This window comes from Leptosomus discolor, chromosome 1, assembly GCF_034619465.1.
Source record: "Leptosomus discolor isolate bLepDis1 chromosome 1, bLepDis1.hap2, whole genome shotgun sequence".
Lineage (NCBI taxonomy): Eukaryota > Metazoa > Chordata > Aves > Leptosomiformes > Leptosomidae > Leptosomus > Leptosomus discolor.
Window position 1 is genome coordinate 126783914 of NC_141391.1, and position 11291 is coordinate 126795204.

Genomic DNA, 11291 nt, shown 5'->3' on the forward strand with positions numbered 1-11291 from the left:
AGACCGTGGCTGGAGGGTGGTGCTCAGTCTGTCTTGTAGTGGTGCCAGCAGCTGAGCTCCTCGGCTTGCAGCCCAGGGTAGGTCAGGGGCTGTGTGCGTGGGTGCTTGAGTCCCACAACGCAGGGTCCTGGGGCGAAACCCTCCGCGGTGGGAAACTCCCAGCCCTGCGTGTCCAGCCCCGGGGAGCGGCAGAGCTCAGTAGTCTTGTTGTTGCCCCCGTCTGCAGAGGGGGAGGCGGGGCTGGGTCGTGGCCTCTCCCCGGCCGCAGTCTCCCCCGCCGCTTCCTGCGGCCGCCACCTGTTGCGCTGGCCCTTTAAGCCAGGTGCTACAGCGTCATGGCCAGCCCCGCCCCTCCCGGGCAGGCATTGGGCCATTCCGCCGTCAGGTGGATGGGCCCGGGCCGGGCCCGGGCTGGGCGGTGGGGGGGGGTCCCTCACCCCCGCCTCACCCGCACACCTCCGCGTTCGGGAGACGCTTGGGGCGCGGGCGGCCAATGGCGGCCGGGCTCCGCCGAAGGGGGCGGGGCCGCTGTGGAGGAGGCGGTGGCGGGCGCGAGGCACCTGCGGCTGGGAGGGGGCGGGGCGGGGCGGCTGCCGCGGCGGCGCTGCCGTGCGAGCCGCGTCCCTGGCCCGGCGGCGGCGGTGGTGGCTGAGGGAGGGGTCGGTCTGTCGGTCGCGGGGAAGGGCGCGGCAGGGCGGGCGGCGATGGAGGAGCCCCTCTGCTGCTGCGAGTACGTGGACCGGAGGGGCGAGAGGAACCACCTGGCAGCGTGCTGCTGCGACTGCGAGGACCTGGACGAGGGCTGCGAGAGGTAACGGCTCTGCGACCCCCGCCTCGCCTCGCCGGGCGGCGAGCGGTCCGGCTGCGAGTACCCCCTCCCAGCGGCGTCCCGCAGGGGGCTCTGGGTGCCCCCTCGCACGGCGGGAAGCCCCGTGGGCAGCCGGTGCCCCCCGCGGGGCTGCCGCCCTGAGGGGAGGGGAGGGGAGGGGGGAGCTGCGCGCCGCTTCTCGGGAAACTTGGCGGGAGAGAGGGAAGGGGGAGACGGGCGGGGTCCGCCCCGGGTCGGCGGCCGGGCTGGGTGCCTCGGGGCAGGCTGCAGGAGCGGGACGAGGCGGGGATAGGGCCTCGGGTGCGGGGCAGCCCGTGTGCTAGCCGGCGTCTGTGCTTGCCCCCTGACAGGTGGCTGACGTGCAAGTCCCTGCCCCCGGGAGCTCTGGAAAGAATTGCCGACACCGTGGCGGACCGGGTGCGGGTCCCTTGGTTCTACGGAGCCGTGAAGGTCAACGTCAGCCTCGTGCCGCCTCTCGTTCTGCTGCCGGTCTTCCTCCACGTTGCCGCCTTGCACTTCCTGCTGGGGCTCGTCATCTTGACGTCTCTGCCCGTGGTGGTGCTGTGGTATTACTACCTCACCCACAGGAGGAAGGAACGGACTCTCTTCTTCTTGAGCCTGGGACTCTTCTCCTTGGGCTACATGTACTATGTGTTCCTCCAGGAGGTGGTTCCTCGAGGCCACGTGGGGTATTCCCAAGTGGTCGCTCTCACGTGCGGGTTAATTCTTATGCTTGCAGCTCTGTCTCGAGCCAAGAAAGACCCTGGCTACCTTCCCATTCCAGCGAGCAATGAGAAGTTATCGCACCAGAGTTTGCCCAACAAGAGTATTAGAGGGACCCCCAACGGGCTCCATGGTGTCACCATGTCGGGAGCTGCCAGCGGCCGTGCTGTGAATGGGGAGGCCAAAAGCTATTCCAGGATGTCAGCTGAGGAGCCAGAAGGTGTGAGAAGGGACTGGTGCACTAAGTGCCAGCTGGTCAGACCAGCCAGAGCAGGGCACTGCCGGCTTTGTGGCCGGTGTGTGAGGAGACTGGACCATCACTGCGTCTGGTAGGTTTTGCACTGCTGAGGCTACACGTGTTCTCCCTCTCTCTTCCCCCCCCTCTTTAAGTTCTGGAGGGTTTTTTACAGTCCCTGTCAAATGGGGTTGCTTTTGTTATGTGCAAGACCTGGTGATGTTCTTTAAAATGGTAATTTTTTATTTACTGTTTTAAAGAACAATGTAAACAATTTTTGTTGTAAGTGGGTTGACCTGATAGCTGATAACTTCTACAGCATGCTTTAGAATTGCCTTTGGTTCTCTACTGTTTTTTATCTGGGTGCATTGGGGTTTTTTGAGGTTTTTTAGACTTTATCTGTGGAGCACTTAGGAATCCAGCAGTTAATTTGCATTAGTGCTCTCCTGGGGCGGGGGAACCCAAAGCTGCCTGTGTGCAGGCAGAACCAAGGAGCAGTAGGGTATAGATGTGTCTCAGCAAAGGATACTGCGCTTGCTAAAAGTTTGAGGCAAAGAATCCACCATTACCCTACTGGTCTATTGACTTGTATCTACAACCTTTCTATAAAAAGCTATAAACCTTCTTTGAACATGTTTCAAAGTTCTTAGCTTGTGTTGTATAGAAGCACCTTGGAAATTAGGTTCTCTGACAGCTGGGGGAGGGAGGAGGAAAGAGAAGCCGGTTTCTTTTCTTTTCAAGCAAAATAATCTCTTCTTTCCTTTTGGAGGATTAACAGCTGTGTAGGGGAGCAGAACCATCAAGCATTCATCCTTGCACTCTCCTTCTTCATGCTCACCTCTGTGTATGGGATTACATTGACCCTGCATACCGTCTGTAGGGGTCGAACTCCATTTGTGGCATTGTTCTACTGCCCTGGGGCCTATTCTGACTACAGGTGAGACATCTGTCTGGGGGAGAGCTGGGGTGGGAACGGGCTTGGTCAGGCAGCTTAGCTTCCGTTCCTCATGCTGTGCTCTAGGCCAGTGCTGTTGACTGTCAAACCTGACCAAAAAGTGCTCCCTAAAAAAGTCTGGAAAGCATCACTGCTTTTGCCAAGGTGGGGTGCCTGAGACTTGGAGAGAGCTCACAGTTTATTTAGAAAAAGTTGTTTGGAGGAGCTGGGATTTGAAGTCTTTGTTTATTGTGTCTTATATAGATACGCCCTTAAATATGTTTGCCCTCAGGTAACGGTCTGACACTCTGGAATCTGTGTGCTGTCTTTCCCTTTCATCCCTCACTTTATCTGGTGACTGTACTCCAGGTTATCTGCTTAGAACAGACAGGATTAATACACCTTGTCTGGCAGGGAGGGTGATGAAAAGCATTGGACATGAGTTCAGAGACTGGCACTACCACTGATGGGCAGAGTACACTAGGACAAGTGACTCCACCTTCTTCTGTACTCCATTTTGTGATCTATCGAGTGTGAGCGTCGTTGTGTTCTTAAATAAGGACCGAGTACCTTTACAACAGTAAGAGTAAAGAGCTAGGTATTGCGATAGCAATGTGCAAGAGTAGCTCTGGTAGCACTAAAAGCTTTCATTAAGTAAGCCCTGAAGCTTTAATTTTGAGAAAGCCTTTAAGGATTATCTGATGAAAGCAGCAAAGTGAGATCACTGTGGCAGATGTAGACAGGGATTTGAAAGGATAGTGATTACCAGGGAAAGTCACTCTAAAGCAGCTGCTCCAAAACTAAATGGCTTCCTTCCATCTTTTTCCCTGCTGCCAGCTCTGCTCTGTCGTTCACCTGTGTGTGGTACTGTGCCATTGTAACAGCTGGGATGGGATACATCCTCCTTATCCAGCTGTTGAACATCAGCTACAACGTGACCGAGAGGGAAGCTCGGCTGGCTCTGCGGGACAACACTGGGCGCAGGCTCCTGGGTGGGTTAGTGATAGACACTGGCCAGTATAACAGGGGTTTCCTGTGCAACTGGGGCCATTTCTTGAGCCTGGGGTCTTCTCCTCCACAGCGCTCTGCTGAAGACATCGTGTGACACCCCTCTTTCTACAGGTGATGCTGACTGACTTTCTTTAGCAGGGAAACAACCCCTTACACTAGGACTTCCTCCTCCCACACCCTTCCTTTGTGGTCGGTGTATGGGCTGCCTATCCCATCACTGACAACATCAGAGGCTTTCCAGGCAGAATGGTTCTTCACGTGCTGTCAGCCAGCAATAGGATGCGGAAAGCAGTAAGCCATATGCATAAACTTGGAGAGAAGGAGCCTGCTGCCTTTTTCCACTGTAGGAAACTTTGTGCAGCTCAGCTCAGCAGGAAGAAGAGCACAAGGTTTTGAGAACTTGAGTTTTCATTAGGTGTGAACCCTGGCATCAAGAGGAGCCCACTGCTGGACTACAGTGTGCACTGGTTCCTGCAAAGGTTAAGGAATCCCTGGCTCCTGCCTACGTGTTACACTTCAGAGGTGTCAGGAGGGTGAACTTCTGATACTGATAACAGATGGACTGCTGCGGAAGCCAGGCTCTTTGGCTAAAAGAGACTGTCTAGGCAGTCACTGAGCAGCTCCCTCCTCTCTGGTGCATTTGTTTGTTGGGGTTTTTTTCCTATCTTCTATTCCATCCGGCTGTATAAATGCTTGTATTAAGTGCCTTTGTGAGCAACATTCCTGTAGGGCTTTGTAAGATCCCTTCACTTTTGACCCCTAGAGTTGTTATTTCATGCCCATCTCTCCGACTGGGTGAGAAGACACTGTTACCTTCGATCTTGTCATTCTTTCTGCAAGCTGGGTCTGTGTTGGCTTGAAGGCTTGGCTCATCTCCCTCAAAGTGCTTCTGCTCTGGTTATGGATTGTGATGTGAGACAGCAGGTAAATATACCAAGTTTTGAAGCAACATGTAACAGTGGACTGAGGAGAAAACGAGTGCTGTCTGGTGTTGCTGTAGCTTTATGGAAACTACCTTCCTCTCTCTATGGGAGAAGGGAGTCTGTGGGAGAGTAAGACAATTCTGCTAACAGCATTTTTGGTAGGTAGCATCTTGGTCTGTTTTGTTGTTAACACAGTGATCCTGTCTCTTTTTGACCCGGTCACTGTGGAGCTGCCTGACTGTAGATCTGTTTTCTGAAGCCAGGAAGCCAAGGAACAGTTCAGTGTCTGCGTATGTAGGGAGAGGATATGTTGGAGCTGTCTGCTTTTGGGGAAAATGACCTGCACTGGCGGGTGAATGAATGTGTTGAATGTGCTCTGCAAGAATGCCGCTTGTTCCTCATCACCCTGCAACAGTATTATTGCCTAGACTTCAGCTTTGGCTGAAATCACAAGGTTTTGGTGGCAATGGTTTCTGGGTTTTGTGGGTATTTTGTTTTTTTGGGTTTGTTTGTCGCTTTTTGTTTAAAGCCCTTTGTGTATGTTGTTGGCCCTGCAGTAATATGAAAGGTCTGGCTGGAAAAGTCTGGGACCATGGCACGAGAGTTATGGGTTGGGCCTAAGATGCAGAAGCAGAGGGAAGAGCCTTGTCCTAGCTACTGATGTTTTAGATGTGTGTGCAGCACGCACAGATCATACCTGCCCCTGATGCCACTTGTATGACAGGCAGCTGGGGGATGTTGGCTGAGTGATGTAAATTCACTGTGCGCTGCTGTGTGTTATCTGTGAAGAACGGATGGATGGTGTGTGGTGTAAAAGTTAGCAGGGTTGGGGGCATCCCTGGAGATCCCTGCCATATTGGTGTGTGTGCTCCTGATGGACATGTCCTAGTTTAAGGTGAAAACCATGTCCCTCTCTTCACTGTTTGGTTTCCTCAAGTGGCACTTTATAACCAGCAGATAGTTGAGGAGCAGCTGCACTTGGAATGTGGCTATGCAGAAAGAGCTACCGACTTTGAGTGTCCCTTATTTCCTCTTACTCCTTTTCATCCAGTGAGCAATCCTTTATAAGGAGATAAAGGGGACACCTCTCTTGCTTCCTGCCTCTAACCAACCACACCAGGAGGTTTCTGACCACTCCCTTGGCCCTAATGTGAAGAAAAAGGCACGCAGCTGGACTGTGCTAACTGTTCCTCTATGGCCTTCTGATTGTTTGGAGCTTGGAGCCTGACCCTAGGAGCTTAAATTCACACAAAGGCTTTGCCTCCACGTGAGTTGTCTGTAAACGTTTCCATGGCACATGTGCATTTTGTGGTGCCTGCTGAGATGAACTGGAGCTTGGCAACCCTGGAGACAAGGATGCTGTGGGCTAGCAGGTTTGTGATCTTCTCAGATCTCATCCTGCTGGCGCTTGGAAAGATTAAGGCAGAATGACGTCCTGGGCTAAACAAACCCCTGCAGTGGAAGTAGCCAACCTCTCTGTCCCGTGAGTTGCATGCGCAGAAATCAATTCCACACGCATGAGCTGAACGAGCTCTGGGAGCGTTTACAGGCTTGAGATAAGTGGTTTCCCAGGGTCCTGCTACTCCCAGCTGGGAGAAAGCAGAGCAGATCGCATATCATTTCCCCGGCAGTGCCTGACCCTGTTGTGCTCACTTCCTCCCACAGGCAGAGACTGGTTACTACTTTGCAGCCTGTCTGTCAGTGTAGCCTTGTCCCCTGTCTCTTGGTGAGCTCTGCTGTGGGAGTTTTCATTTGAACTGCTTACACTGACGCTCTCTGTGGTGGTCTTCCAGGCAGCGTGGACTTTGGAGTGCAGATTAGGAACGCATTTGTGTTCCTAATGAACAACATGTTCCAACACAACATGCTTGGATGAATGTAACCATTCCATACCTTGATCAAGCCCACTCCAATGTAGTGGGGGTAAATTGCTAAAGTAAATTTTGTTTTTGCACTCACTCCAGAAGGAACTGGAACCATTCAGGGCACTAAAAGGGTGGCAAGGCTGTTTGTTTTAGGAGGAGAATGCAGTGCTTTCTCCAGTGGACAGGAAGTTCATGTGGCTGTAAGCTGCATAGCAATGGTGACTTTTTCTTTAAGGACATGGCTTTTGTTTACCATCCTGGCTTCTTCCTGAGAGGATTTACCTCGTGAATGCCTTGGGAGATGAGACGCATAAAGCAACAGGATATCTAAAAGGTATCTAAAAGGGCGGAAGAGTTGTGAGCTTCAGATGCATACTTTGGAGCTCTCCTTTTAATAGCCCTGAGAATTAGCAAGAAGCCCTTGAAGGGTAATGCTCCCTTTTGCACTTATAGCAAGGGCAGACTGTTGTGATCTCTTGTGCACTAAAGGACATTTCTTTTTCTGGGTATTTTCTTGCTGAGCTCGTTATTGGCTGCACTGGTAGAGAAATGTTAAAACTTAGAGTCAGTCCTCGGGCTCACTGTGTTAGTGTCTAGATCCATGCTGCCTGGGTGTTGGAGCAGTGGGAGCAGCTGCATTTGACAGGTGGCTTGTGGGTCATGTGTGCGTGGCCTTGAGGCAAGGACCAGTGTCTCACCTGTAAAACTGTGCATATACCTGGCAGTACAGAAAACAGTACCCTGCTGGGCTTTGAAAAGTTTTCCCTGTGTAAGAATAGAGCTGGTCAGAAGCAGGGAAGGATTTGGGTAATAGCTAGCCTTCATGTTTCTCTGCACAGACTTGGAAATTAGTTTATCCTGCTTTAACCATGACCTTTTAAAAGGCATTTGTTAGTGTGGACTTCTGCAGACTCAGGCAGCTCTTAAGGGGCCAGGGTTCTGATGTTGCTGCTGTTGTTGTGTTAAACCCTCCGTGTCCAAAAGCCAGCACCCTACCGTTTGGTGACTATACAAAGAAATGTGCACCCTTAAATACACCCTGTAAATGGTGGCTTGGCACTCTTTTCACTGTGTCTTCTTGCATCGTGCTTTTTTGTAGGCAAGTCACAGGTCCCCACATTGACTGTTTCTCCGCTTAACTTGTCCTCAAATGACAAAAGCCACTGGTGAGCCTGAGCTGGCGCTGCTTGTGACTCCTAATCACATTTCAGCCTTCATGCTATGATGGTGCTTTTTTTTTTTTTTTTTTCTTCAAAGTAGGTTGCTTTCAAGTGTCTTAATGAAACCATTTGCTGTAAAATTTCTTCTGAAGATAAAATGGATACTGCCTAATGTCTTAATAATGTGCTTGGTTTTTTCCTTCTATATGAATGTATATTGCCTCATTAGGGCAGGAAGTGTGTGTGATTGTGGATGTGTTTTCCTGTATTGCTTTCAGTGAAGAACTCTACAGTTCCTAGGATTTTCTTCCGCTATCAGGATGTTTGTACAGCAAAAATCTTTCTGCGGACAGGTGAGGTTCTTTCTGAAATGTCAGAATTCAGCCTCCAAAGATCTTGTCTTTATGGAACTCCTCCAATGGTAATGTGAAGAATGATGAGCTCTGGAAGAACTGTCTACCTTGGAGAGTGTTTTGGTGGTTTTTTTTCACCCTAAGCTTTAGGAAGAAACTCTGTGAAATGTATTTGTGAGCTTTGTTGAAAGGACTGGTGTGTGCGTGGATGTGTGTGTGTTTGTGTCCATTTTACATCATATTCAGTGTTTCCAAGTGGATGCAATGATGAATCTCAATAAATTATTAGAAATGATCTGTGGAGCAGCCTGTTGATTTATGCCAACGCACTCATCCAGGTCAAGTGACCAAAAGCTGCCATTGTCTCATGGCTATTTAGCTGTGAGCTGGACTTGGGAATAAGGGAGCAACAGTCTAAGAAGATGCTAGGAAACAAAGTGTTCTTCCAGTTCTGCAAAACTTGACCTTTGGGTTTGTTGGCGTTGGAATGAAATGGAGACCTGCTGGTGGTTTCTCATTGCCCTGGAAACTAGGGATATTCCCCAGCAGTGGGGATTTGAACTGGGATCTTGCATCCCATGAGCAATCCATTATCAGTATCTGATTAGATTCCTAGCCTTTTTGTCCAGTGTCTTGCTTTCGCTCCTACACCTGCCCACACAATACATCCAGAACCCCAAGAAGGAACAAGCTCTTACTTTAAACCCTCTTCTAAGCCATGTTTGGAAATGACGTGGATATTCTCTGTGCAGATAGTGGTAAGAAACGTAGCCTTTGATTCAGTCAGTGTCTTGGGACATCCGAAAGGCAAGATGACTTTTAATGCGTAGAATCACAGGTGCCTTTGAATGTTCCCGGAGTTCTGCTTTGATTTGCCTGGGTGGCAAATGTCTGCTGTTCAGCTACTTCTCTTTGAAGATTACTTTGTATTTGCTGACAGCAAGGACCTTGCACTTGCAGCAGACAAGTTTGTAGCTAGGTGAGAGTGGTGTGTGCAGAAGGCTGTCAGACTTCTGACACCCCAGCAGGCACCAGCTTCGTTAACTCCAGTGCTGATGACAGGGACACATGAGACTATTGTCTCTCCCCAGCTTTTTTTTTTTTTTTTTCCCTTTGTGACTTGCCAAGTTGCCCCTACACAGCAGGAGCGTGTCTGGAGTGGCAGCTCATATGCTGGGGAAGGCCAAGGTTGCGCTACTGCAGCTGATGTCCATAATGCATAACAGGTCTGCAAAGATGCGAGCTGTGGATCAGACTGCAGTGGTTCATGGACCCTTTCCAGGCTAGCTACTGTCCCCAGCTAGTCTTGTTTGCCTGGGGGCAGCAGAGGAAACTGTTTAATACTTCAGGCACTGTTTCAAATCCAGCTTGAGCTGGGCCTGGGAGACTTTGAAGAGACGTGTACAGATTTATTGAGAAGAAGGTATTTTGGTGATCAAGGGTTTTGGGAAAGCATGTAAGAGTTCTGGAGGGTAGATGTCAGCAGGGGATGGGGCTGGGGAGAAGGGGAGTTTGCTGTTGTACCAGAGCGAAAATCCTCCCTCCCTCCCTTCCTGCACAGGAGAAGGAAAGTCTGGCTGTGCAGCTACCTCCCTCTCTTGCTAAGAAAAGCAAGGAGCTGCCAGGCAGGAGTGTGCCTGGGCTGTGAGAGCGTGGGCTGATGACCAGTATTAAGGCACTGACTTCTTCATCTAACCAAGTGCTGGAGCAGGAGGGATGCTCTGGCACAGCTGGAGGCTGAAGCCGTTTCCTTGGTCTAACAAGCTCTCTCATGTGTCACCCTCCTGCTGGAAATGTTTGCTCGAGCTTTAATTTGCAAAATGCTAACACCATGCTGGGGATTTGAAGAGTGTCCAGTGCAGTCTTTCAACAGCATCATTGGGCACAGCCTTGCCAAGGAGGTACGAGTTGTTTTGGCCAGGTGTGGATTGAATGGGGAAGTCGAGGGGCTTCTCATCTCCCCTTTGATTCAGACCACGTTTGGTTGAATGTGCCTGATCCCTCAACACGATCCCTGTCCCTCAGCTGCATCTATCTATCTGAGGCTTCAGCTCTGTTCTAGCATTGAATTAGTAGTAGGCAAGGGTAAAGGGGTGTCAAAGCACATCTCCTCTTGGATCTTCTTTTGGCTTCTTGCTTCTGGAACTGTCCAGCTGAAAGAGCGTCTTACCAGGAGAATCTTTTTCAAAGCTACTGAGAATAGAAGAAAACCCTAGAAGGTGAGAGTATTGGAGACAAAGGCCAGTTTCAAAAGTAAGTGTTGACTGTACTTCAAGATCTTAGGGAGGAGTTATGTTCCACATAAGCAGCGTTATTTTTGTGGATGGTGAGTGGGCACTGAGGTGAGTGGGAGCTGTGGGCCTTGAGGACAAAATGTGCAACTGTAGCACTGCTGGGGAAAGAATCTGCAATTCAGTCAACTGCATGCACCCCTGAGTAGCCAGTGGTTTGGGGCACCCTTTTAGCTGTGACAGATGTAGATTTAATGCCTGCTCAGCCTGTTGCTAGGGTCAAGACCAGGCTGCATGTGGGCTCATCCAGTCTACTGCTACTTCCCTTACAGCTGCAGTGTGTCCTGTCTCTGGCTGGCTGTAATGCTACCTTCTCTCTAGCTGAGAAAGGATGTATCCTTGCCTTTCATCCTCTGGGTCACTATCCTCCTTATGCTCTGAATCCAGATGGAGGGTGGGCTCCTCGATTAAGGAGGAAGTCTGCTTAGGAAAAGGCCACCAGTGACATGGGAGCATAAGGGCTGGTTCAGACGTGTTCCAGGAGCTTGTAGGCACTACGTGGGAGAGGCTTCCCAGGGGACAGAGTGCACTAAGAGAAAGCAGATTGCTGCTGCTGTGCTGCCACAGCTTGATGCTATTAGCACTGAGTGTGGCTGCTGGCTGCACTGGGGCATTAGTTTGGTAGCTCAGCCCCCAGCTCTGCTCCTCCCTGCCTCTTTGGTTCAGTCCTCTGCAAAGGATGCTACCCTACTGCAGTGCCCGTTCTTCCCCGCAAGACAAGTTATTCAGCCCTCTCTCAGCTTGTCGCTTCCTCTCACAATCTGCCTTTTAATGCAGCCAGATGGTCTGTACTCGCCCACACTCCATGCAGGCACCTTCAGCTCCCTGCACTTGGATAATGCGCTCATCTGACCCGCTGTTGGTCAAGTCTGTAATCAGCCTTTGGGAGATGGTGAACGTTTGTGTGTTGTAGAGGATGGCTGTGGGAGGTAACCTGGGAGTGACAGTTGTCTTCAGACCTGCACCA

At 50.9% G+C, this 11291-nt stretch overlaps 1 protein-coding gene across 1 annotated transcript; it reads left to right on the forward strand.

Annotated features, from left to right (window-relative positions):
• The first annotated feature begins 704 nt into the window (after positions 1-704).
• On the forward strand, positions 705-3826 carry ZDHHC23 (zDHHC palmitoyltransferase 23). Its single transcript, XM_086464234.1, has 4 exons — positions 705-811; positions 1180-1881; positions 2557-2724; positions 3559-3826. Exons 1-4 carry the CDS (start codon positions 705-707, stop codon positions 3824-3826), a joined length of 1245 nt encoding a protein of 414 aa, XP_086320360.1.
• Positions 3827-11291: the final 7465 nt, after the last annotated feature.